The sequence below is a fragment of the Echiichthys vipera genome, assembly GCF_963691815.1.
Source record: "Echiichthys vipera genome assembly, chromosome: 1".
Lineage (NCBI taxonomy): Eukaryota > Metazoa > Chordata > Actinopteri > Perciformes > Trachinidae > Echiichthys > Echiichthys vipera.
This window is the reverse complement of record NC_139826.1, coordinates 33,205,303-33,232,834: the sequence shown is the minus strand read 5'-3', so window position 1 is coordinate 33,232,834 and position 27,532 is coordinate 33,205,303. Positions and strand designations below refer to the sequence as shown.

At 41.0% G+C, this 27,532-nt stretch overlaps 1 protein-coding gene across 6 annotated transcripts in view; it reads right to left on the bottom strand.

The window, feature by feature from the left end:
- The window catches only part of myo9aa (myosin IXAa), a 133,338-nt gene that overhangs the window by 23,956 nt on the left and 81,850 nt on the right, over positions 1 to 27,532 (bottom strand). For 5 of the 6 annotated variants that reach the window (XM_083913644.1, XM_083913647.1, XM_083913645.1 and 2 more), the window contains 11 exons: positions 24,564 to 24,680; positions 24,303 to 24,437; positions 17,256 to 17,377; positions 15,342 to 15,483; positions 14,706 to 14,901; positions 12,152 to 12,274; positions 10,091 to 10,166; positions 4,968 to 5,108; positions 2,917 to 2,956; positions 2,701 to 2,823; positions 50 to 130 (listed from right to left, as the gene is read on the bottom strand). In XM_083913644.1, coding sequence (XP_083769770.1) covers positions 50 to 130; positions 2,701 to 2,823; positions 2,917 to 2,956; positions 4,968 to 5,108; positions 10,091 to 10,166; positions 12,152 to 12,274; positions 14,706 to 14,901; positions 15,342 to 15,483; positions 17,256 to 17,377; positions 24,303 to 24,437; positions 24,564 to 24,680 — 1,296 coding nt within the window. The remainder of the gene's footprint in view (positions 1 to 49; positions 131 to 2,700; positions 2,824 to 2,916; positions 2,957 to 4,967; positions 5,109 to 10,090; positions 10,167 to 12,151; positions 12,275 to 14,705; positions 14,902 to 15,341; positions 15,484 to 17,255; positions 17,378 to 24,302; positions 24,438 to 24,563; positions 24,681 to 27,532) is intronic. The other variant, XM_083913649.1, reaches the window with a different exon arrangement.

Below are 27,532 nucleotides of genomic sequence, written 5' to 3'. Positions count from 1 at the left end.
TTTGAAAACCAAACCAAAACAGTCAAAGTGGCAGCAGTGCACACTGTACCTTCTCAGCATTGGAACGGATGCACTTGACAAAATAAGGCTCAGACTGACCCAGGGTCTCCATTAGCTTATTGAGGGAGGCCTGCAGAGAGAGACAAAAACAACAAGTCATATTTAAGGCACAGGACCTAAGGCACATACAGAGGCAAGCTGCTCGTTGCCCCACGGCTGTCTGACCGGCAGAAGTCAGAGTCAGGTGGCTCTGTCAGTCGTGAATCGTTTTTTGTGAGTAAAATTCTTTGCTTCAAGATCAGAAGTCACTGTCAAGCAACATGACCACGTAAGCACACGGTTCTGTAGGAAACAGAGAAGAAAACAGGTGTGTGTTCACTCCGTATGCAATTATAGTGTGTAAACAAAAGCACACGTGTGTCAGCATATGTGTGTGATAATTCAGTGGCAGGAGGAATCCAGTCTCCTCCTCCTCCTCCTCCATGGGAGATTAAAGCAATCAGCACTGCACAGGATGTGGGAAGTGAAGTCATCCCCTGCACTGAGGCCAGGGCTGACTGCCAGCGGGGCCTCGACACTCATCTCTGCCTCCACATCTCTGCTACAGCCGGAGCACAGAGTTCACGTTCAAAGAGGTTGTTTTTTTTTAAACTGTTGACAGTTTTTCTGAGCTGCTTTGTGTTAGCGGCTGTGTTTGAGAGACATTTTTGACCGAAAGATAACCAAATTATTCTGAATGTTCACGGCAGTTGTCAGTCACATTTATCTGGAGTTTGGAAAAGTCTTTATTAAGGGGATATATGCTCATTTTCAGGTTCATACTTGTTTTTCAGGTTTCTACTGGAACATGTTTAGATGCTTTTATGTTAAAAAAAAAACTTTATTTTTCTCATCCTGCCCATGGCTGCTGCACCTGTATTCACCCCCTGCCCCCCCTCCTTCTTTTGACATCTCTGCACCGTCATTGCAGAAGGGGGCTGATTGTTACTGACTGCAGCTGCGCTTTCTACCAGGCTTGTAAACCAGAAACTACACAATCGAACATGTTGCAGCAGCAATGTAATCAGAAATTGAGGAGAACTTAACATCTGCAACCAAGAGCGCAGGTTTCCCTGACGTTAGCACGTAGGTAAATGTAGCAGTGTATGTAATGTAAACTCTTTGCTTGTCATGATACCCAAACTTTAACCTTTGACACGATACTACGATACTAGTATACTCAATACCTCGACACAGTTCTCCAAAGTCCTGAGCACACTTAACTGTTCGTTGTTTGTTTACAGAATCAGAATCAGCTTTAATGGCCAAGTGTGACACATGCATGGAATTGGACCTGGTAGGTGTTCACTCTCTCAGACAGGTAGACATAAACAGTATAGACACTAAGTACGCATAAGTAGATAAATATACAAATATAGAGACAGAAGGCTGCGTACCATAAATAAATTGGGATCAATATACAATAAACAATCCTGGTGCAAAAATAGACAGGCAGTTATGGTCATATATACACAATATACATATGTTATACATATATACTTAAACTCACATATATACAGTACTTATAAACTCACAGGGAAGGCAAAATATTGCAACACCGGTGACTTCAGGGAGGCAGGAGGGTTTACAGTTCTGTTGTTTCTCCAACTCTAGCAGCTGCATGCTTCTGCCGCTTAACTACGCTGTGTCGTCTTTGTTTATAGCTTTGTTACTTTTGCTACTATAGAATAAATAATAATTGAGATTTTATTATTTTTAATGTGTTAGTGAAAAAGTATTGAAGTATTGATACTTTTGACAACCTTAGTAAACACGGCAGTAATGTTCCTGGAGCAGATGACCATATAAAGAAATCCAGAACAGGTTGGTGTAAGCTTGAGCTCAGAGCAGAAAAAAACTGTTTTCAGAGTGGTCTAAAATCTGAGGTTGTTGCTCACAGGGATTACTTTTACAAGTGTTCACTGCATCATTTGAAACTTTGGCCACACTATATGTACAACAGAAAACAGGGTAAGCATCATAGGTTTCCTTTAAAAGAAAAAAACGCTGCTAAAACTAAAGACAGAGCACCTGCATTTAACAGGTTTCCTGTTGTTTTCAGCAGCTTAAATGGTAGAAATGAGCTCATCCTTGAGGTTCATGTCCGACTAAGTGAACATTAGTGAGGAATCCCAAAAGAGAGGCAAACTTTCTCACCAAACCAAATATTTTTTATGAGACATTTATTCAGGGATTTGTTGGTCTTCAATTCCCAGACATGAAGTCATACATTTAAGACTTTTGGGTGGGAGTGTGAACTACGTAATGGACTTCACACACATTATGGACAAATACAAGGAAGAGACGGTGGACAGTGAAGGCCGCTGGCATGCAGAGAAATGCTGGGATGTTTCCACACATAAGCCAGTTGTAAAAAGGACACACCTTTTTTTATCATATTCACAGCTGGAGGGAGATTCCTCGGTGCAGCTCAGACTAATCGTGTTATTTTTACGGTGAGAGCAGTGAATGGCAAATCATTGAGGTCTGCAGTATGCTTCTGGCTCTGTGTGTGTTTGTGCCTGTATGTGTGTGTGTGTGTGTGTGTGTGTGTGTGTGTGTGTGTGTGTGTGTGTGTGTGTGTGTGTGTGTGTGTGTGTTTGTGCGTGCGTGCGTGCGTGCGTGCGTGCGTGCGTGCGTGCGTGTGTGTGTGTGGCTGACCTGGAACTGTGCACTGATACTGGGTGGTTTCTTCTTCTTGTGGAGGTGAAGCAGCGACTTGGTAATGCGGTCGTGAAGCGTCAGGTTGCTGAGGTACTTCAGGGACTTGACGTTCAGTAAATGCTGAAGGTGTGAAGTGAGAGTCAGTGATAACGTGACATTAAAATTTGGATTACGTCTTCTATTAAGATGAATTAAAGATATCCCGGACTGTACCTTTGGAAGAACTGGCTTCGATTTGTAGTTTTTGTTTCTCCTGTTTATAAAAAAACAAAAACATCACATTTAGTCCAGCAGTCAAATCTTTTTTGAGCAGCGGAGCAACAAAATCCCTCTTTTTGCTCTTTAACTTAACAGGCGAGTAAAAGGTTGCTTTTTTTCAAGTAAAAAGGTCAACACAGCATTGAACTCATTCCAAGAATTCTTCTCAAGTGGGTCATATTCCTGTCAATAAAGTTGAACTTTATTCATGCCTGTGGGGAAACTCTCTGCTGACTTGCTGACACTGAGTTTGAACTCAGTTTTAAAGATGCCTCTAGGCCACCATGCTGACCGACACTACAAATAAAAGCAGTATAAAATGAGTACCGTATTTACCGCACTATAAGGCGCACCTAAAAACCTTCAAATTTCTCAAAAGCCGACAGTGCGTCTTATAATCCGGTGCGCCTTATATATGGACCAATATTGAGCCACAACAAGTGTTGCAACATCGTTAAGCAGCCGCCAACTCTATTTTCCCCCGTAGAAGAAGTAACGCACGCTGCATGTTGAGATATATGACTGCGCGAAGCGTGCAGTTTCATTTCCATGTGTGTGTTTGTGTAAAGAGCCCAAAATGGCTCCTGTTAAGAGACACGCTTACGACGCAGAGTTTAAACTCAAGGCCATTAGTCACGCAGTAGAACACGGGAATAGAGCAGCAGCGAGAGAGTTTAACATGAACGAGTCAATGGTGCGGAAGAGGAGATGCAACAAGACGACCTGCTCCAAGTAAAGAAGACTAAACAGAGTTTCCGAGGGAACAGAGCGAGACGGCTGCAGTTGGAGGACAAACTCCCACAGTGGGTTATTGAACAGAGAGCAGCAAGTAGAAGTGTCCGTGCAATCACTATTCCACTGAAGGCAACAGCGCTAGCACGCAAACTTAACATCAATGAATTTAGAGGTGGTCCTTAACGTAACCCCAGCCTCCACTGTAGCATCTATTCTATGCGCCTTATATATGAAAAAAGTTTCAAATGAGCCATTCATTGAAGGTGCCCCTTATAATGTGGTGCGCCTTATAGTGCGGAAAATACGGTAGTTATGTGCGAGAAAAACAATAAATAGTGTCTTATTAAGATGGGGGATTTGATGTTTTTGATAATGGGACCATAACGTTGTTTGAAGAGTTGCCTTGTATGATATCCCACTTCCCATGAATTTCTTCAAATTTGTATTGTATTAGATCACCTCAAAATCAGTCTTTGTCTATTCCCTCATTGTCTACTTTGGAAACAGAAGTGCAGAGGGACTTCTATGGAAAGGGCATCATCTCAAAATCATTTAATCTTTTAGTTGAGGGAGTCGTTTCTACTAAAACTGAACTCCTGGAGAGATAATACAAGAGATACCAGAGAATTTTCCTTTCAGAGGAGTGAGAAGCAGCTCAGATTGCTGCAATATAATAGGCTGATAAGAACATTTGTGACACCAGAAAAACTAAACTAGGTATAATCGTGCAATCCCAGACCTGTGTATTAGGCGTGGACACTAGAAAAGGCGTTTGAGAATGTGATAAAATTAAGTTTGAGTACTTGAGGAAAATTAATTAAACTTTAAATTTAACTCTTGATCCAAAGCTTTTCATCCTCACCCTGATAAACATCATACACCTAAGACAACGTTGCATTAAATCTTTCTTTAGTGATTAAAATCAAGTTATCTTTTACTCTATCTCTGGTAAAAAACAAAAAAACAAAAATCTTAACATTATTAAAGGTAAAGGTCACTCTTTGAAAACATTTGGGGTCCTTTTATACAAAGTTTGGAGAATTTCAATTCATCTAACCGTGTTCTTTTTTTCTACTTATGGATTTAAAATCTATTAATGACGATTTATTGTTCACATCAAAAGATCACCAAAAGATAATGACGTTAAGAATAAAAAGTGTCTTATTTAGAAAGAAACACACTACACTGAGGGGGTCGTTGCATTATCTCTACATCAGTGGTAAAGGTAGTTCAGAGTGTTACGGGGACAGCGCATGCGTCTCGTTACTGACATGAGGATGTCGTGGGCTCTCTCCAGGAGTTTGCTGCTGGCAGAGTTGACAAAGATGCCGTCTTCTTCTGTGGTGGAGCTGCTGGACGACAAGCGGCTCAGTCGACCCACGCGCCCGTTCCAGCCGAGGCCCGGAGAACTCCTTTGAACAAAGAGCGCACACAGAGAAGAGGTTCATCTATGAAAATCTTCACTTGACACATCATGTTTAACTCAGTATAGGAACTTTTACGTTTAAGATACCTTTAAAGAAAACGGCACATCCCATCTCTTTTGATGAAGATAAAAACTGATCTGTAAACTATAATTTCTGAATAGCACCGTTGCTATGGACACAGTTATGATCATAGATGCTGTTAATAAAAATCAATAAAATAATTTATTTTGTATTCAATTATGGCTTTCTTTGCTAAGTAGTAGCTGTGTGATTAGCAGGATAGTCGCTCTAGAGTACTCCTTTCATAGTTTGGAATATATTTACAAGTGGAAAGCGATTAAAAAAAACCAATTTAAATAAAATGAATTTCAACACTTAATGTATCATCCCTTCAGCTTAGAATTAATTATCACTAAGGGAGGAATGTATTAACTTCAAGGAATGTCATTTCTATCTTCAATCTTTTTATTAAACGGCTCAGGACGACACTTTGTGGCGTTTACACACACTCCGCCATCCGAGCGTGATTATAGAGAAAGAGAAACAAAAAGGAGGAAACAAACAAAAAAATAAAATAAAAAGCAGCCACACAACCAGAGATATGAGGTCTTAATGATGTCTGAGAGCCACATCTTAACACACGGGTTGTTTGTGGAATTCCTCAGATGCATTACAAATAACTGTGAGTCTGGTTTTATCCACGTGTCATTGTAAGCACATACAGTGAAAATAAAACATCGAGCAGAGAATGTGAAGATATTAAAAACTAGAATAAATAGAGGCATTTATCTATATTGTGCCTTGTATGGGTACAGTGTTGGTGGATTTCTTATTTAATGAGCAAATTTCTTGTGAAAAAAAGGCTGTGAAGTATATTTTTTGCCTTGTATTTTGTATCAATAAAGGGGATATTCTTCCCCTGAAGGAATGTCACCAGCGGGGGCAGTAAGTTTCCATGTTTCCTCCCCTTGAGAGAAGGAGAGGAATTCTTCTCACACATGATTCAACGCAGTTTATTGAAGCCTCGAAGGGTACAAACCTCAGGCCGCAAGGTAAAACCTAACCACCTGCCCAGAAGACAAACAAAAACATGAGCGGTCAGGTCATGGTTGCAGCCATTAACCAGCCTGAACTATTTTAGCCCAGAGGAGGAAGAGGAGAGAGAACCAACAATCTCCAACATCATCACTCAGTGTTTCAGTGTTTCTTTGGCAATGTATAATAAATGTATGATAAGTCCTGCTCTTCAGAGCCACTGGAGAGATTTGTTTTCAGTAATAAAACTTACAAGAATCTCTCGCAGTGAGATACGCACGCTGTGTATTGTTGTATATTGTATAAACCTACGCTCAACCATATTGTCTTTTGCACTCTGTCACGCTTAGTTAATTGTTTGATTTATTTTATGTTAGCTTATTTTGATTTGATTTATGTTTTTATGCTTATTGTCACTCTGATCCTTTCTCACCTTTGTATTGAAACTGTTGCACAATAATTTCCCTCGGGATAAATAAAACTTCTTGAATCTTGAATCTTGAAGATGGGACATGAGCACGCAGAGGTTTTTAATGGCCATTGAAAATAAAACTAAATTCAAATACAGAACAGCGGATGAGAAGGTTGCTGTTTGGGTTGAGAGCGATTTGCCACTGCTGGAATGCATAACATTCGGTGTTTGCCTTACAAATTAACCAGGGTCGCTCTCTGTATTCAGCTTCTTTTGTGTCTCACAAGCACCAATTTTTATTTATATTTTTCCAATTTAAAAGCCCTCAAGAGTTCATTTACTCTTGGAACGGTTTTTAGCTTCTAGAGATGTCTGTCGCTCAAAATCTGGATGGATTGATGGATTAAAGTTAATTTGGGTAGAGACATTCACAGAGGATGAATCCTACTAACTTAGGTGATTCCTCTGAGTTTCTATGCAGCGCCATCATCAGGTCAGAAGTGTAACTGGTCAAATGATCCGTGGTTCATGACCAACTCTACACAAAATTACTGATTCTCATCAGTGTCACTTGTATTTTGTGTTTTAGTGCTATTAGCAAATATTAGCATGCTAAAACATTCTAGTGTCATTGGGTTTAATCCCTGCATTATACATAATTAACAGTACAACAGGAAAAAATACTTGTGTATTTCTGTAGTGACACAGATTTTTTTGCACACATCAGCCTGTTTGGTTTACACCTAAACCATAACTTTTTTTCCTGTTTTCTTCACGCAAGAGTAGAGCAGCTGCGTCAGCTCCAGTTAAGTCCAGGTTGGCACGGACCAACAGGCTCTGAACGCTAAATGAAGATGGCGTCTGTCTCTGAAAACACCACATTACTTGCTATAACAAATTTCACTTGTTCATACGATTAAACAATGTAAATATGCCACTTTCAGCAGTCTGTTCTCAGCAGACAGATCACAGGAAATTACATTGGCATTTCATTTTCCTCACAGCTAAAGCAAAGCTTGTAAAGTCATTCATTCTGATGTTTAATAATAAATGGGTTCATCTACCTTAATAACTATTAATACCAACAAATAAACACTAAAGCGCTCAGGTAGGGATCCCATGGGTTTATGCATACTTCTTTTGAAATATGACCAATGTGTTTTGACTGCAGCTGAAGTTAAACTAGTCAATTTCCTGTGATTCCCGGGTTAGTGTGCTTCTGCAACTTCTCAGGAAAAATATTAATCCCTAATGCTGACGTTAGCATGTAGCTCAAAGAACAGACTCTCATTGTAGTCTTGTGAAGTACAATGAAAGCCACTGGAAACCTCAGCTTAATATTGCCATCATTGCAACTTCATCAAACCTCAATAATACTGTGTTGAATTTGAAAGACACAACTGAGGTGTGTTTCTATATTTTGTTTTCCCTGGTGGAAACGCAGGAGACCACTGCTGCACCATCCTATCACAGTCTGGGTCACATTTCTTCAGTCCCAGAGGAGTCTTGGGATATCATAGAATTTGTACAATAAATACAAAAATTAAGGTTTCACCTCTAGTATGTACGTGTAAAACAAAGTCTTTGGATTTCTATTTATATCTGGGTTTGAATTCTGTCTTTCTATGATCTCAGTTATTTTGCATGGCCAGGAAAAAGCGCTTGATAATAAGCTCAAATCTTCAGTTTGCATCACCACATAAAGAAGTTGCGAGAGAATTTCTCCCCAGTTGATCATCGATCTCAGTAAATGGTGATGGTACAATACGCTTCTTGTGGTGACTGTTAGTCTCTCTGAGAGTCCCATAAAGCACTTCACTGTCCGCCGCTCTGTCCGGCAGACAAGCACCCAGCAGGGACTTAATATTTATCATTCTCCGGACACTCCTCTCCAATGCATAGCTCTGACTTTACATCACGGAGGAAGCAGCTGGACAGGGTTTAGTGCTCTCCTAGTATGTAGAGGATGAGTGTGTGAGTGAGAGGAAGAGACAGCGAGGGAGGCCAGAGGTTGCAAATCACATTAAGGGGGGATTTTAACAGCCCCGGACTGAGCTCCCGTGTAACAAAAGCTGTCTTGTACGAGCCGCTCTGTGCCACCGGTCGCTGTCGTGGGCTGCTAATCTCACGGTCCACAGCTAATTAGTGGAGGTGGTGGGCCGAGGTCTCAGTGGGGTGGTATGAGAGCAATGTTCAGGGTCACAGCACAGTCATCACTCTTTTCAAGGTATTTCTCAGTGCCCAGAGGTGAATATCATTGCATGAATGCTTAAAAAGAGCTCTTCTAAAGTATGGCTGTGCATCTGCAGGGAAGGTATTAAAGGTTTTGTTGACAATGAGTAGCTCCAGAGCTATTTGTATGTACGTAAGATCAAATACTAAGTTTATGAGACACCGTGGAGGCCAAAGTGTGAAGACTCTGACACCGGTTTGAGTCCGCCTTGGAACCTTTGTTACAGGTTCCTTATGTCTCTCTTCCCTGCTTTCCTCTTTTTACAAATAACACACAGAAGCAAAAGACAGGAAAAAAGAAATAAAAGTAAATACATAAAGGAATACTATGGAGTGGAAAATGTATTTAAGTAATCAATAATCTTTCACTATTTGCACGAGCAGAAGTGGTGGAAAAAAATAACTTTCCTTCACTGTCCCACCACATAAATATACTATATATATGGCAGTGGACAAAACAATATTAATAACTATGTGAGGTTGTCCCCCATTAAAGAAATTGAACACTCATAAAATTTGTCAACTAATCGATCTGCAGATTTATTCAACAAATCTGTAAAACTAAGTTTATGCTCAAAGAATCGTGTAAAAGCACCACCTTAAATCTTGTGTTTTCCAGAGAGGTGCTCATAAGTTTCATGGAAATAAGTCACTCCGCATGAAAAAAGCATAAAAATGACTAATCGATTAAAGAAATGTCAGTCGAATAAGACGGGGCAGCCCTACCCTACAACTGTGCATTATAATACGTTTCAATTTTTACCGTAAAATATTGCAATTTAAATATTTACATTGATTTACAGCAATCAGAACTGATATAATGAAGCCATGTGAGTAAAATGATGTGTTATTCTTCATTCATCTGCCTTATTTTTGACCTCGAAGGTATCCTCATCGTTAGGAGGACCTAGCTTTGAATTATGGGTCTATTTCCACATTTAAGTAACGGCATAGCAGTGATTTAGTCCTTCAGATGTGTCGAATTCCTAACAACTCTCCCGAAATGACGTGATAATTAGATAAAGAGCTTGAGGCACACAGTTACAACAAATCACTGCTCCCAAAAGCCTGAACAAACCAAAACTGACTCCTTCATGTGCACTATCTATATATTTACTATGTGCAACACTGTGAATTCAACACTTACTCTTTGGTTACTGGGTTTTTCAACTGTTTATTTACATAATATTTTCTATCTTGCTTTTTTACTGATACCCCTGTGCAGCTGTGACACTGCACATTTCCCCGCAGTGGGACATAAAAGATGATGCCATCTTAAAACTCTCACCGTGGTGATTTCTCGTTGATGGTGTTGCTTCCCTGAAGGTCTGACAGCGGCATACGTGGGCTCTTCCTGGTCACACCTGATCACAAACAAACAGGTTGGCATCATGTGAACACACACACACACACACACACACACACACACACACACACACACACACACACACACACACACACACACACACACACACACACACACACACACACACACACACACACACACACACACACACACACACACACACACACACACACACACACACACACACACACACACACACACACACACACACACACACACACTCTCCAGTGTTATTGCAGTGAGTGTTATTTGCCTTTTCATTGGAAATCTAGTGCCGATGATTTAATATTGAAACAAAGATCTGTGAGGTTAACAGTAAGTTACTCGTTAGTTTTGCATTATGGAAGATGATACTGACGAGTTGTTTAGTTTAATCTGAGCTGTAGGTTTGCTTAAAATCTTGATAGGTATTTAAAATACCAATATTTAAAATTTTGAAAAAGTAAAACTTGGTGCAGAATGTGTTTCATTAAAGTGTAAATCCGGTGCAAAATCATCTCATGGTCTTTTTCTGCACTTATATACATCAAATAAGCCATGGAGACAGAAATCCAGGAGAGTCCCTAACAGTCGGAGGTAGCTAACACTGATTAGCTCAGGGCAGTACGGTGAACGCATTAAAACTGCTTTTTTAACCACTAATACTGAACGAAGCACCAGTGGGCTCCTTACTTTTGGATTGACTTTGGTAATCGACTTGAATGGACTTTACTATGAGAGGAGCTGGTACAGGGGCCAGTAGGTAAGTCTTTAAAACACTCTTTTAATAAACTCTGGGTTTGCGGATTACATTGTTGGTGCTTTGTTTTATGTGTAGGGACTCTTCTCATGCTGCTGCAGTGGTTTGCTGTTATTTTGAGCAGTATTAGTGGTTAAAAAAGCCGTTTTAATGCCTTCACCGTACTGCCCCGAGCTAATCAGTGTTAGCCACGTCCAGCTGTAAGCTCTCCCAGGTTTCTCTGTTAATAGATTAAACACGGGGAAAAAAACTGCCTCGATGGCTTATCTTATGTTTATAATTGCCTTAAAATTACACGTAATTAAACCTTAAGGCTGTTTTGTTACATTACTACAGCGTGATGGCGGGGATGATATGTCTACAGCTACAAGCATTCCCTCTGAACCGATCAATCACAGTGATGCAGAGAAATCTACAGTGTGTTAGCCTACTTTAAAAAAAAGCATCAGGTGACTTAACAATATACCGTTTTCGGTTTCACCACTTTGTACATTTTCACTCTCATCTGGAGCTGCAGGGTGGCACAACAAAAACAAAAAGACACAAATACATCTGAAATGTTTGTAGAGGAAAAGTGTGTGAGGTCGGCTGTGTGTCCCTGCACCACATGTAAAGTTGCCTGTGAGCAAGTTAGTGATTTCTTAAACCCCCTCAGTCTTTCTATCACCATCACCAGCCTGTGTGATATTAGTGGACGGGTGAAGATGGTTGATTTTAGATGTGAGCTGTGGTAAGAAAGCAACTACACCCACTCCTCCAACAGACAGGACTGAACATGAAAGTGTGGCTCTGTGACAAAACAGAAGGTGAACAGTTGTTCCCCCAAGACCAAAATTAGCCGATAAAGCAAAACAACCATGCATTTTTGTGCTAGCCTTTAACTAGCACAGTGTGAGGGACAGAATGGCGGAAACATGCTCGACAAGAATGACATGCAAGACGAGACTGAGAACGAACACATGCAGGTGCATAAGGAAGAGAGAAGGGGGAGACAGAGGGAGTGGAGACCAACAAGCATCTAGTCTAATGATAGAAAATAAGAGTTGGAAATCAAATCACAAAGCAGAAAATAAAACATTTTCTCTTTTAGTTTGAATATGCTCATGATTTCAGTCTCTTTCGGCCTGACTCTGGCTGCAGTACGGTGCAGCGAGGTTGATGATGTTGGTCAGCCTCGTCCCTACGGTTTCCCCTAAGTCTAACATGAAAGTCAGGAGGAGTTAGTGCTGTATTGGCAGCCTTACTGTGCTTCTCCTCTTTGCATCTCTGCAGGATCTCTAAGCTTCTCTGATGCACAGGGTGTTGCAGAAAGCTAAAACTATCCACACTTTTCAAAACTGCACAGGGGGCAGCGTCATCATCATGCCCTTGGAGAAGCAAAACAAAAGAAAAAACGAGAGAGAAAAAACACAAGGAAAGAGAAAAGGGGGGGAAGAGAGAGAGAGAGAGAGAGAAATGACGGATTAGACAGCGAAGAAAAAGAGATGCAGTCGTCTACTGGAGAGATACCTGTGCAAGACTTCTGGGGAGAAGATGATTCACATTCAAAACTGCAGTTGGTGGCAGCAGTAGGATGTTTGTCATTGAAGTTCTGTGAGAAGGTGTTCGCCCCCCAAAGGCACGTCCATACCATGTCTTCTAGAAGTTTTTTCTCATTCCACCGTCCTTTTACGGTACATGTCCACAGGGCCGGTTTTTTTTTTCTTCTTCTAATGCAAAGGGGACACCCCTATTCCTAGCATTGGATGCTTGATGGGCGTGCCATTAGCAGTTATCAATTTCTCTTCAATGATCAGTGAACAGAGAAGAAAACAGGCCACACCCTCATACAACTGCGATGGCTGCACCTGATTGGACGCTTTCGCTCGTGGGCTGTCTGCTCTTGGATTTGAAAACCGTTACGTTGGAAACTTTCTTTGATATTACGAAAAAAGTTCACCGAAATGTGGTTCTGAAAACATTTTAAACGAGTAACAAGCTTTATTTTAGATCGACATCTGTTAGTTTTTGGAGTTTTGAGAGGAGGCGAGTCACGTTGGATGCCACCAATTTGCGTAAAGTAGCCTAGAGCTCAACTTTTACGCAAGTGAGGAACAGCCAAAAGTTTCTCAAAACGCACCGTGGCACTAACAGAATGAGAAGATGTTTACATAAACAATGAATTGACTTATGGATGAAACCGTATGAAAAATGTATCCTGCGATTATAAGTATCATCCCAGCATTGTTAAAATGTGCAGAAAATGTTCCAAAAGTACTGCAGACAGGATGATCATCCTCAGCACAATTATAAAAACATAAAAAAGTGATCACACTTTAGACTTGGACTTTCTTATCTATAATCTCTGGAGCACTGTCACTACCTTCAGACGTGTTTTGTACATCACTGACGCAAATCCAACCAATGTCGCTGCGCCTTCATGGCCAACTTGGGTTGTTTGAGTGTGATAATCAAACATGGTTTTAATGATGATTCAAATTTGAAACGGTAATACTAACCATCAGTAGAATTACCAAGGTTTACCATTAAACCGGTAACTGTTTTATGCTTATACGGTAACTGTAATATTTTTATTAGGAAGCATGGAAATGACGGACCCTGTGGACATGTACCTTCAGACAAGGTGAGGTTATTTAAAGGTAATTCATAATTCAACTTAGCCCTTAATAAATCAAATCAAAGACTTAGCATATTGACTCAAAAACATAACTGTCATTTTGCAGAAATGTTTCAGAAGACACGTAACAGGTTCCCTTGGGTGACTCCGATAACGTTAGAGTTCAGTTAGAAGCATTTCTAAAAGATATCTCAGGATAAGCAAAGAATACAAGACTTCTACTTTCACATGACAACATCTGGATGTAAAACTTTATGCGTAGGGAGGATCAAGAGGGTGCAGAGCGCAAGTCTGATTCATACGACGGCAGTGACGAAAGAACATCTGCTGGCAATGACTACTGCATACAGTATCGAGTCTATCTACAAGGAGGAAAAGGAGGCATTCGTTGAAAGCCAAAGCTGAGAGACAAAGAGCGAGAGCTACTGTAAATACATGGCAGCACTATGCACACATACAGAACTACAGACCAGTGACTACTGAAACACAAAATATGGCGGCGATAAAGCGGCTTAAAATAAACGAGGACTGAATTATAACTGCATGGCATGTAAGCAGATAATACTGTGCATGGTGGGAAAACTAAAAAAAAAAACCAAACATGTTTATTGTTTTTTGTTTATCAGCCGCCTTCATCGGAGCTGCTTCCGCGGTGGCAGACGCCTATTGTCTGCTGACAGCCAATAAGCTTCAAGCTTCAAAAACAGGAGGCAAATAATTGAATAGCCATTATTCACTTCCCTAAATGTGGTAGTTTGCTAGTTTACGACTATTACGGCTGAATTAAAAAGTCTCTGTAGTGCTCACATGCCATTCAGTTAAGTCCGTTCCCTCTTTGTGGATTCTTTGGTGCCGTTTTGACACAGCGAGCGCATATTCTCATGAATTTGAATATGTATATGAGCTAACACTGAAGATCGTGTATCTGTAAAATGCTGTAGAGACAAACAACAGTAGATTGTGTTTATCTACTGCATTGTAACAGTTACTACTCTTCCTGGGGTCTACATTCATATTTTACCAATACTTTATTGTATTAAGTAGATGCCTTAATACAATAAAATACTATAAACGTGTTATGACATGTCTTTCTAAGCTCAGATAAGATTTCCCTGTCTGTCTCTTTGCCTCACTGCTGTAATGTACATATGAGTAGAGTTTCCCTCGGTGTGAGAACTCACCAGTCTTCTTCTGCGTGTGTCTCTTCCCGGCCTCTCTGAAAGCCACCAGGGCCCTGAAGTAGGCTCGGAGTACCGCCCAGCGGAAAGTGGCTGACGGGTCGATGCCCATCAGCCCGCAGATGAAGGCGTTTTTGCTGCTCTTCAGTAAAGCTACGATGTCCGGGCGCATGTGGTCTGTGTTCTTCTCCCTGAAATCCTGTGCGTGTGAGACATACAATGGAATTAGTTTTTTCCATAGCTTTTTCCATCGCAGTTGCGAAACTTCCTGGGGTCGTGGATGTCCAAATAAAACAGTAGTACAAAGCAAGGTCCAAATTGTTATTTATCAACATATGGAGTGGGATATGTATGTGTTTGACCAGAGTACTCCGTCAGGTGTACCTCAAAAACGTAGCTTTCCTCATGAAAACAAGCAGACTAAACAGTAATCTGGCTTAAACTGAGAGCCATGACGACAAAAAATCAATGCTAGTACGGTACTTGTATGATCGATGAAGATATATTTTACATTATCAGATTTAATGAGACTTCCTCCCACAACTGAAGCTCGAGAGAAACAAAGCTGAGATTGGCTGCACTTTCTCTCCCCTTTCTGTCTAATCAGTAACTCTGTGTGGAAGTGATGATTACACTGACCTTGACCCCGTACTTGACCTTGCCGGCATAGTGTTGGATAATGAAGGCAGGCTCCATGACAGCAGGAAACTCGATGTAGCTGTTCCCCTCATGCTGCCGCTTGAACTTGTCCAACAAGGTCTGGTTGGTGGCTTGAGGGAAACTGAAATAAAAAAAGGGTTTAATTGGAATATTTGTTTTTTTACATTTCTTCATTTAAGCTCTGCCAGGAAATCCCACTGTTGATGCACTTGTTCGAAGCGCTCAACTACGTCATAACGCTGCGGTATAAATCGCACTGAAAACGGTCGACAGGTTCCTCATCTTAACATCCTTAAAGACCACAATGGATTAAAGACATCACTTTTTCCACAGGCCACAACAACAGTTACTTCAACACCGCTCATTGTGCGCCACTGGAAACGTGGCAGGTTTTCTGCTCCGTAACCAGTTTTGACATTTTATCCTCTGACGCCACAGGTTGAGGATTATCACTTTAAGCTGATCTCGGCTCAGATTTCCCTCCAGTCCTTTAATATCAAGAGCCAGCGACTCTGCAGAAAATCAACAGCTCACAGGAAGAGAAGAGTGGGGGAAGAATGAGACACCAGGGGTTTTTGGAACAGGGTGAAACCTGAGCTAGAAGAAAACAACCCAGCCAAAGACTCCAGCCAAAGGCTTCCCAGCTTTTGCAAATGGGAGGAATTTGATTCACTGTCCAAATGGAGAAGAGGGGGAATTAAAAGAGGAAATGCTGTTAGTAAAAATAGTCACATTACTACCGTCATGAACCTGAAAGGATTACATTTACTCCAGGCCTGTGATGTTGCTGCCTGCAGTTTTCTCAAGACCACTCTTTAAAAGTCTCGACACTGCGCCTCTTTGGGTCCTGAGCAGCTCACCTGCCATGACATAGTTGCATCCTCTTGCAGTGCCAGAGTATACATGTCATTTGCTAGAGCTAGCTATTTTGGGACAAGGCTATTTTCTGGAACAAAGCGTTCATTCTGAAAGTTACGTTGCTGATGCTTTAAATGTTTGACTACAATGTAACATCGCCTGTCTCTGGCTGAAACAGCTGTCTTTTATTTTTCCTTCTGAATGGCTCATAGAACAGGTAGATCAGCCCATTGGTTTGATTCTTAGTTGACACTGGGCTGGCCCAATTGCATCCTTTGACCCCTCCCTACGGCTCAGTGCCTTTATTAAAGTGTCTGTACGGTTGAAGCAGGAAGTACCATGACACTTTCACTATAAACTGATGCGGGAAAAGCACAAATTGGTGTAAAACAATTCTTCAGAACACAGAAAATTAAGAGTTTGATGTTCCCCTCTTAATGCGTGTCTCCTGAAATGTTGAAAAAAATCCTATTCCCTTGTATTATATAATATATACATTACATGATCAGGGTTGCCAACAGGAGCGGGGGGACTCTCGAGTTAGATTGTCCTGTGCATGAGCGAGACACACGGTGGCCCTGAATATGACAACTGATGAGGGTCAGTCCACTCCTGTCTGTTTATCTCCATCTTGGTCTTTAGATGCTAAATATTCATCTTGCTTGCACCAACTGTCACTTTGTCTGCCATTTGGTGCCAAAACAATGAGCTGAAAGGGGCTGAAAGAGCAGTAGAGTTGGGCGAGTTCAACGCTACGATCCACCCCTTTCACATTACACACTCATTTCATTCCATTTAAATACAAAAATGTATATGCAGAGGAGGAACACTGTCCAGCTGCAGCTCTCTACAGTGGCGGGCAAACATTTTAAGAAGCCAATTTTTAAGTTGCATATTTCACCATTCAAGTGTCAGGATGCTTCTCAATTTTGCAATAACCTTCTGGGAGCCTTTAAAGGTTTACCCCAGGAAACAAAAAGAGCTCCCAAAGAAACAAAGGAGTCAAACAGGAAGCAGGCGGGCTGACAGACTCACTTGCACTCTTCGTCCAGGAGGTGGAACAGCGCTGTGGGCTTTTTGCTGATCAGGTTGATGCAGCCTGTGTTGTCGATGTAGTCGATGTTGTGCCAGCTGATGCCCTCCGCCCTGTATTCCTCCTGCAGGGACACAGAGCTCAGTGTCAGTGATACCTTTCATCATTTAAATAGACTTTTCCTTTGGTTGCATTTCTCATGTTGTGAACATATTAGCAGCTCATCTCATCTCATCTTCAACCCCTTATCCGGGGTCGGGCGCGGGGGCAGCAGCTTTAGCAGGGGACCCCAAACTTCCCTTTCCCGGGCCACATTAACCAGCTCTAACTGGGGGATCCCGAGGCGTTCCCAGGCCAGTGTGGAGATCTAATCTCTCCACCTAGTCCTGGGTCTTCCCCGAGGCCTCCTCCCAGCTGGACGTGCCTGGAACACCTCCCTAGGGAGGCGCCCAGGGGGCATCCTTACTAGATGCCCGAACCACCTCAACTAGCTCAGCTACTACTGAATAAAAACAATCTTAAGTGTTTATTTCATCACATATATGCAACATGTGTGTTTTAATCATATCGGTATTGTATTTTAATGCTTTTGAGCAGTTGGAAAACTGAGATAGGAGCCAGGAAAGAGTCTCAAAGTCGGGCAGTATTCAGTTTTAGGCCAGAAGGTGTACAGTATATGGGCATCAAAGACTCTAGATGCCCATAAGAGTATAAATTATCAACATGACATCAAAAACAGACAACTGGTCCTGTGTGGGTGAGGCTGTTTTAAATTGTTCAATCAAAGCAACTATGTTGTTTGCATGCCTGCTTTCATGTTGTGTCCCTGTGCTATAAAACACTCTTCAGATCTCTGCTGGCCTCTTAGTGGTTTAATAATGCAAGATTTATTCTTCCCATTACATGTTATTTTCCTGTGTTCCTGGGAAAGAGATTTAACCAATAAAGACCTTAATCCAGGGGGGGTTTAATAAAAAATCACTGGAATCTCCTTGTCTCTTGTCGTCCAGTCGGAAGAACCAGGAAAATGAAGTTTATTACTGTTGCTGAGTTGAGTTGAACAGTTCAAGAGAATCATTCTGCAACACTGTCTTTCTGTCTTTCGCAGGGATTAGAAGTTTGTGTTGAGCTCTCCATAAAAACAAACCAGCTGATTCCATTCGACTCTTATCAACAAAACATGTATTTCACTGCTTTTGACGAAATATACTCTTTAACAGCAGCTGTGACTCCCCCCACTGAAAAGTGCAGCTGGTTGGTAGTTTTGGATATATTACAGATTCTGAAATAAGATCTGTTTTTTCTTTGAGACACAAGACAGAGACAGTGTTTAGTCTGTGAGAAAAACAACCATTTGTCTTCTTTAAAAGCGCCCATTTATGGTATAATGTGAATGCTAACTTGCAGTGCAACAGTTGCACAAATTCAATTCAATTCAATTTTATTTATAGTGCCAAATCATAACAAAAGTTATCTCAGGAAACTAGGTAAAGACCACACTCTATGACTTATTTATGATTTACATAGACCCAACAATTCCCCCGTAGAGTACGGTGGCAACGAAAACCTTCACTATAACAGACAGGAACGTCAGACAGACCCAGCTCTGTGGAGGACGGCCATCTGTCTGCACCGGTTGGAGAGAAAGAAAAGGAGAGAGAAAGAGAGAAAAGACGGACACAAAGACAGAGACAGACAAAGACAGAGACAGACAGACTTCCAGTAACTAAAATAATATCTATAGTGATGTGAATATGACAAATAGATTTACTGTGCAACCAGACCAAGTTTGGGACATCAGTGTGTGATGAACTGAGCCAGTGTGTTTTATAATTGCTTAGAACATTTTCATTTGAATGAAAAATGTTTTATCTCTTCTTTCAAATGTCACACACACACACACACACACACACACACACACACACACACACACACACACACACACACACACACACACACACACACACACACACACACACACACACACACACACACACACACACACACACACACACACACACACACACACACACACACACACACACACACACACACACACACACACACACACACACACACACACACACACACACACACACAAAGGAACACCTGTGAAATATAATCCAATACAACCGCTCTGGAATAAACGTTTGTGACGCTGACTCAGGTCTTTGGTAATCACTAAGCTGCGGTTTGTGGGGGTGTTGTATTGGATTGCGTTATAATACACAGGATACTGTATCCGCCCCCTCGACATGCCTTTAAATTATCAACCGACAACTACTGTGAAACACTCTTATTTTGACTCCAACAATAACACGTCTCCGAAATGTGCAGAATCAGCTTCTGCGCAACTGCCTTTATATCTAGTTTACCGTTGGTGCTAACAGTGTTTTATTCATTTAGCCCAATAATTATAGTATAACAGTCAGCTGTACATGTCTCTGTCTGTCAACACAACTTCCGCTCGATGCTTTTTCTGGTCTGTCTGGGGCTGAATGACAGCTGGTGGCAACAGGACGACATGAAACATGAGCTCTTCTCAGACGTGGTATACTTCAAATCGCTGACATCATCCATCTGTTATATTGATGACTTTTTCCAGACATAAAAGAGCGGGAGAGAAGGGCAAGACGTCTTTTTGTTCTCTCTCAGGCTGCATCACTGATTTATTAAAGTGACAAGTGAAAGACCAAGTAAAAGGCATTTAAACTCTTACTGAAGTACATAAAAAAAAACATATGTCTGAATGCTAACTTGCAGTGCAACAGGTGCACAAATTCAATTAAATTCAATTTTATTTATAGTGCCAAATCATAACAAAAGTTATCTCAGGACACTTTAGAGAGTAGGTAAAGACCACACTCTATGACTTATTTATGATTTACATAGACCCAACAATTCCCCCGTAGAGTACGGTGGCACTGAAAACCTTCCCTATAACAGGCAGGAACGTCAGACAGACCCAGCTCTGTGGAGGACGGACATCTGTCTGCACCGGTTGGGGAGGAGGAAAAGGAGAGAGAAAGATAGAAAGATGGACAGAGAAAGACAAAGACAGACACAAAGACAGAGACAAAGACAGAGACAGACACACTTACAGTAACTATAATAATATCTATAGTAATGTGAATATGACAAATAGATTAACTGTGCAACCAGACCAAGTTTGGAACATCAGTGTGTGATGAACTGAGCCAGTGTGTGTTTTATAATTGAATCAAAAGATTTTGAGGTTTATTATGGATTAAACTACCTGGCAGTGTATTAAGCAGTTGAAATTAGCTCCAGCTGCAACACCAGTGATGCTTACACATGAAGGAATCAGTAATGCTAATATATATATATATATATATATATATATAATCCATAATAAACCTCAAAATCTTTTTTATCATGGAAGTATTAATCCTCCCCATCGTGGTTAACAGATTAAATGCTAGATTAAAGTTAGCATTCTCTTCTTCTATTTCATGTCTTTCAACAATGTAATTACTGGCAGAGGGGTTGTTTGAAAAGGCTGGAAAATAGAGCAAAAGAAGAAAATAAGTATTACTCCTTCATTACCACGACCATCAATGTGCCCTTAAGCAAACTTTTTAGCCCCTAACTGCTCCCAACAGAGTGACTCACGGGCCGACAGATGAATGGAAATATACTGTATGTACTGTAACTGCAGACGAGGGTGTGAAGCCTGCTTCAGCGGAAACTTGAAGCATGCCAGCTCTTGGTCTCAGCTTATCCTGGTTGAATCATTTTCAGAGGCTTTCAGGCTGCCTCGGTGGTGCGCATCGATTTTTCCACACACGGCTAATGCTATACTGTATCTACCGTGGGCCATTAGGGGTTCATAAGCTTTCCAGTTTCCTCTGATCAAGTCTTCGGTGCTGTTTTAATCAACCTCTGTCATATAAAGACTCTAAAACCCTGAGTGCATTTAACAAAGATGTGGATTTTATTGGCTCATTGCTCTGATAGAAACCAGGATGTCTGATAGAAAATTTGAGTGCAGAGGCGGCCTGATCCACGGAAAACATTAGAAATCAATGGGAGAACACATTTACTGTCCACATGCAGAGTAACTGGGTGTTGTTGGGTCAATATATTGTAAATCAGGAAGTGGGTGGGCATCAGCTTTGTCATTATCTTTGTTTCCTGCAGGGTTTCAACCTCCGGACAAAACACTGAGTGACGAAACATCGGCACAAAATGTCCACACGCCGTATGAGAGCCTACGATACACAACATGTACAAGCAAAGTACAGTAAGGTCGGACTGATCCAGTGAGTAAAGAAGTAAAGCGTTTTGTTCATTTTCCAGGTTAAATAAGTAATTACTATCTCTGCAGTGAATAAACCTGAACAGGGTTATTCAAATTTGAATCAATTTATCACAACATCAATTGTTCCTGGTCCCTTTCTGTATTATCCATTACAACAGAAGATATTTTCTCTTTTCCAGTGAAAACAGACTGATACACCCTAAGTGTGCGAAGGAGAGGTATCGCAGGTCCTTCCTTCCTGCTGCTGTCAGACTTTACAATCAGCACTGCTCCCAATAGACTATTAACCTCATCCTGTACCCTGCACTGTGCAATATGCCTGTACCAAGGTCACTTCTGTTTTTGCACTATTTGGACATATTTACTCATATATATTCACTCCATATTATATTATTACAAAACAAACCAAACAAGAACAACTGCACTACATCATGTGAATATGTATATATGTCTATTTCTATTTCTTCCTTTTTTAAATTTAACTTTACTGCTTATTTTTGCTATTTTTTTATCTTATTTTGTAATGTTCTGTTGCTGCTGTGACAAAAGAATTTCCCTGTCTGCGGGACATTGAAGGTTTTCTGATTCTGATTCTGATCTGAAAACAGTAATTCTGTCCCTTAGAGCTGAAAAAATATGTGAAAACTTTGCTCCCAAACTACGAGGTCAACCTCTGATCACTTCCTCCTCCACCTCCTTTCTTTTATTTTGAAGGCTGTGTGTCCAAGACAAGTAGGGTGTAAAGTTGGGCATCAAAATACTACGTTTTGTGATGTCAGGTTACAACGTTAACACCAAAGAGAAGATGCACCACAGAGATCTTTTATAAGTATATGTGTAAGTGCAGTGGCCAGTAGCACAGGAAGTGACTCTAATAAAAATCAACAAACACTGGCAGCTGCAGTCTCAGAGTCAGTAAAAAGATGTAAGACATTACAAGATTGAGATCTTAAACACACCCTAAAATAAACCAGGAGCTTTTAAAAGTTAATAAACATTTGATACTGAACGTTATGAGCCCCATTATATTCAGTCTGTCCTCAAACATGTTTTACAAGAGTGAAAAAGAAAAGTTTGCTAAGAAATGTTTGGGGGGCAAACGAAGAACTGACTGAGTGTGTGCTCAAACTTTGGCACGATTGTAGAAGTTTTAACTATTAAAAAAAAGTGTCATGTTTATGTTTGTTCGCTGCAGAGGTTGCATTAAAGCTGGTAGGCAGTTTTTCTGGAAAAAGAAACAAAATTTTAAAAAAGCAGAATTTAAAACCTGCCTGTAATAGGGAAGGTTTCCGTTGCCACCGTACTCTACGGGGGAATTGTTGGGTCTATGTTTATCATAGAGGGGAATCTTTACCTAGTTTGTAAAGTGTCCTGAGATAACTTTTGTTATGATTTGGCACTATAAATAAAATTGAATTGAATTGAAAACAGCTCCTGCCTTCATACAGTAACTAACGAGCACATGTCATTCATTTCCATCACTCCGATCGTGATCGTGATCCCGGTGCAGTTATATAGCAGCAGTTCTATACGAGTTACCGTCCTGATTTCATTGCAAACTTGACGTTAGATGACATAATGTAATTCAAGGCTCTAGCTCGCTTCAGAAACATGAACTTGAATCAGCCGTAGCCACGAGCCTTTGGTTAGCATATGGTTAAACTGTTAGTAACGTTCTCTGCATCTCTGAAACACTTGTTGACGTAGTATTGCGTTTATTGTCAGATTCTCCTATAGACTCTTTTGAAGGCTGCCTTTCTTCTTTTGGGTGGCTTTGCACTGTAGACAGTTGTTGCAAACGCCAAAATAGCAACTAGCGAGACTAATCTGCAATTATAGAGCCGCCAATAAGAACTCTCTCTCTCTCTCTCAGAAATGACCTGTGATTGACCAAAGTCTCCCGTCACAGGCTAGATTTTCTAAAGCCTAAAAACAGAGCCAAGAGGAAGTGCAGAAGTCTAATTTTCTCCCAGTCACTTGAATCGCAATATGATGAAAGGCTTTTATGGAATTTTTGCCTGATGATGCCAAAAAACTCCAGCTTTCAAACATGCATGCTTGACAACTCGTGTGCATTAGAAGCTTTTTAACTTTAACTCTTGGGTAATAACTTGCAAAAACCACCAGATCATAAAGAAAAAAAATCGACACATGACACATCTGTCTCAAAGCTTTGACATATTTATGGTATGAGGGTATAAGACAGGGTTTGTGAACAACTGCCTTTGTACATACCTGGAAAGACTGAGCACACAGTCATTCATGCCTGGGTGTAATTCATGAACTGCATGAAGGCCCGTCAAACATGTCAGGGCAGGTCCGCTGATTTAGTCAATCTCAAGGTAAACACAATGTTTAACTTACAGGGAAATCTTACAGATCATGACTTCAAAAACCCCTTTGAGGTTAATCAGCTCACTTAAGAGAACATACATCCTCAGTCAGGGCGGTCACAGGGAGGGTGAGCTGAGTCATTCGGCTTTCAGCAACACTGTTGCATAACGTGAGGAAGAATTCCTCCATTGTTTCAGTGTCATTGTAATGTACGTGCACTGCTCGGTGTGATAAGCATGAGGGATTTCCTTGGACCTGGTCAAAGCCAAAGAACTTAAGTGGGTAGATCTACAGTATGTTAAAAATAACAGTTGCAGTAATACAGTAATACAGTAGCACAGAAGCCAGTTCCTAGTTCCAAAGGCTTAAAGAGGGAGCCAGTTTCTACGAATTATAGACCTTGAGAAAGAATAATATTTAAGAGGTGTCTTACTTGTTCAAGCTTGAAGATGTGCTGGTTGAAGTAGTGCTGGAGACGTTCGTTGGCAAAGTTGATGCAGAACTGTTCGAAGCTGTTGTTCTCGTAATCCTCAAACCCAAAAATGTCGAGCACTCCAATTGACAAGATCTGAGGAAGTCAAGCAACCCCAACACGAACAACGATAAATCCTTCATCCAGAAATTCAACAGTAAAGGTTAACTATTCTAACCTCTACATGTGATTGTGGAAGTCGATATGTTTGTGTCGACCCACCTTGGTGGTCTCCTCCAGGTCCTTGATGTTAAGCAGAGCGTGGTTGATCCTGAAGACGATCCAGTCAAACAGAGCACTGTACAGGGACTTTGCCATGGAGTCTCGCACCGTACCAGCCTGCAGGCAGACATACAGCATCTCTTTAGTGTTACTCCCACTGGTAATGTCTCAGTTTACAACATTTGATTAAGAAGTGAGAAGTATGAAGAGGACGACTGTCTTCATGTGCAGTTTCACAGGCAGTAGGCAACTTGTTTCTCCCCATGAAAGACTTTTTCAGTTCTGTATTTTTTAATACCACCACCTACCTTTATAGTTTAGAGAATATTACAGAGCCAAGATGAAATTGACAGAAGGAGGGGACTCAGAGAAAACACCACAATTAAAAATCTATCTGCTCAACAGCACCAGGGACAGCACTGCGGATTTATCAAAACACAGTTAGGCTACCGGTGTTTCAGAGCTGTGGTCGGGGCCACAGATACTAACTTGTACAAACCTCAGTTAGATAAAGGATCAATAAGTCAGACTAACATAACATAACACAGTCAGACTAACATAATCAGCTAAACAACCCTTATTTCCCTGCATTCTCTCTGCTACTAGGTGACAGGGGGACGGGGTTGGCAAGTTATCAAGGCATGCATTTTCATTTTATTTTGTTCCCTTGTTAATTGTATTTCTCATGGGGTGGCAGTAGCTCAGTCCATAGGTGACTGGGCTGGGAACCGGAGGGTTGCTGGGTCGAGTCCCTGTGTGGACCACGAATGGAGTGTAGACTGGTGGCTGGAGAGGTGCTGAGGTGCTGTTGAGCAAGGCACCAAACCCCCAACTGCTAGGGGCGCCGGTCACTGGCAGCCCCCTCTCTCTAACATCTCTCCATTGGTTGAATGTATATAGGTCCTGTCTGAGCATGTGTGTGTATTTTGGGCCTGTGTGTGTGTAAAATGAAAAAAATAATAGAGCGAAAATTGAATTTCCCCATCCGCGGGACAAATAAAGGAATTCTTCTTCTTCTTGTGTTTTTTTCTTAAATGTTGTTTGGCAAAGTGATGTGTCGGACTGTCTCAGTAACAGCGCAGACATTAAGTGCCATATTGCCGTTTTGTTGAACAAACAAGATACAATATGTTAATTTTTCAGCTTTAGAGCAGCTGGAAGACAGACAGACGAGATGCTTTTCCCTGCCTCCTGGGTCAAAGCTAAGCTAACCATCTGCTGGTTCTCACTTCATATTTATTGACCTTCTCGTCTAAAACCCAGCAAGAAAGCAAATAAGCGTATTTCCTCAAATGTCCAACTATTCCTTAAAGTTTACAAAGCTTATTCATGCAGAGCCAACTGTTTGAAGAGTCGTCCATTACAATACAACTCCAGACATCATTCTTGTTTCACCCCTGAAGCTCCACACATCTGTATTACACATTAGAGCTTGGCCTTAAGTCCAACATAAAGAGAAAACACATTCACTGGAGGAGATTCAAGATGGAAAATAAAAAAGATTTATATGAAGATCAACATTAAAACTCAGACATGACAATCTTAGACAACAATGGTCCAGTTTGAAGAAGGTTATTTAAAAAGCGTGTCTGTTCTCCTTCATAACCTTTATAACATTTATAGTTTGAGTGTAAATCACATCCACTGTTCCATCTGCAGCCGTTTCACTCGGAAAGCTTAATGGAAAATGTATAAAGGGTCATGCTAAAATGTGAGAATCAGAAACCCAAACACATCTCTAGCATTTAAATTCTCTACTGAGGGTTTGCCACAGAAGGCACAGACATGCTGGCACTGCGTCACAGTGGGACATCCCTTTATGTCATTACCACATCAGGTTGACTCATGAATGAAATTTGCCAAACCGATCCAGTGTGGCACAGACAGGACGATCTGCCAAGTTCTGACGGACGAGGCTGCAAAATGTTAAAATTCCAGTCACGGACTAATGGAAATATTGCCTTTAATAGGCTAAACATCGACTGTGTATACTAAAGGCTCTGCTGCAGGGAAGACCAGCATGATATTCAGACGACAAACATATATTATTTATAATATTAGGCAAGTAAATGCTAAATGGACTTGTACTTATATAGCGCCTTTCTAGTCTTCTGACTACTCAAGGCGCTTCACAGTGTCACATTCACCCATTCACACAGACATTCACACTGATAGCAGTGGACATCTACAGACCATCTAATCTGATCTAACCATTCACACCACATTTACACACCCATGCGCAGCACAGGGAGCAATTCCAGGTTCAATGTCTTGCCCAAGGACACTTCGACATGTGGACCGGGGGGAGATGGGGATCGAACCACCAATCTCTCGAACAGAGGACGACCCACTCTGCCACCCATGTAGAGAAATAAAAAAGAAACAAGCAAAGAAGATTTTGACTTGACAGATGTGCGAGTGTGTTCACGAGGAGTCCTCAATGTTTCAGATGTTACAGTTTCAGATCTCTTGAGCTTTTTTTTTGTTCCAAATATTTGGAAGATATAAAAGAAGATAGAAGAAGAATAGTGTGCTGGATCAGCGGGTGTGTTATTTTCATAAGCAGGGATAATATTTGGCAAATTATTGAGAAAAAAGGTTTTAATTCCTGTATCCGCTGGAAACGTTTGACCTCGCAGCAGCAAATGTGAGCCGTGTCTTCAGAAACAAAACAAACCATGAAGTGTCTACTCAACGTTAAAATTCCTTTTGTTTCTAAATAATTACCCGGGTTATTTTTAACAGCCGTGATTCGGGACAGATATTATTTTGAACCCCCTAATGACCCATGCGCTCTCATTATTCAGAGGAAGTTGGACTTAAAACATTCAGAGGGAAACAGCCTCATAACTCCGACCAAATGGAGAAAACTCATTACAGGAACGCTCAGATTTCTTTGAGGTTTTCAAGTGTATGATTTCAGTTAACAGGCAATGAGACTGTTGTGACGGTTAGGGCAATATTTACAC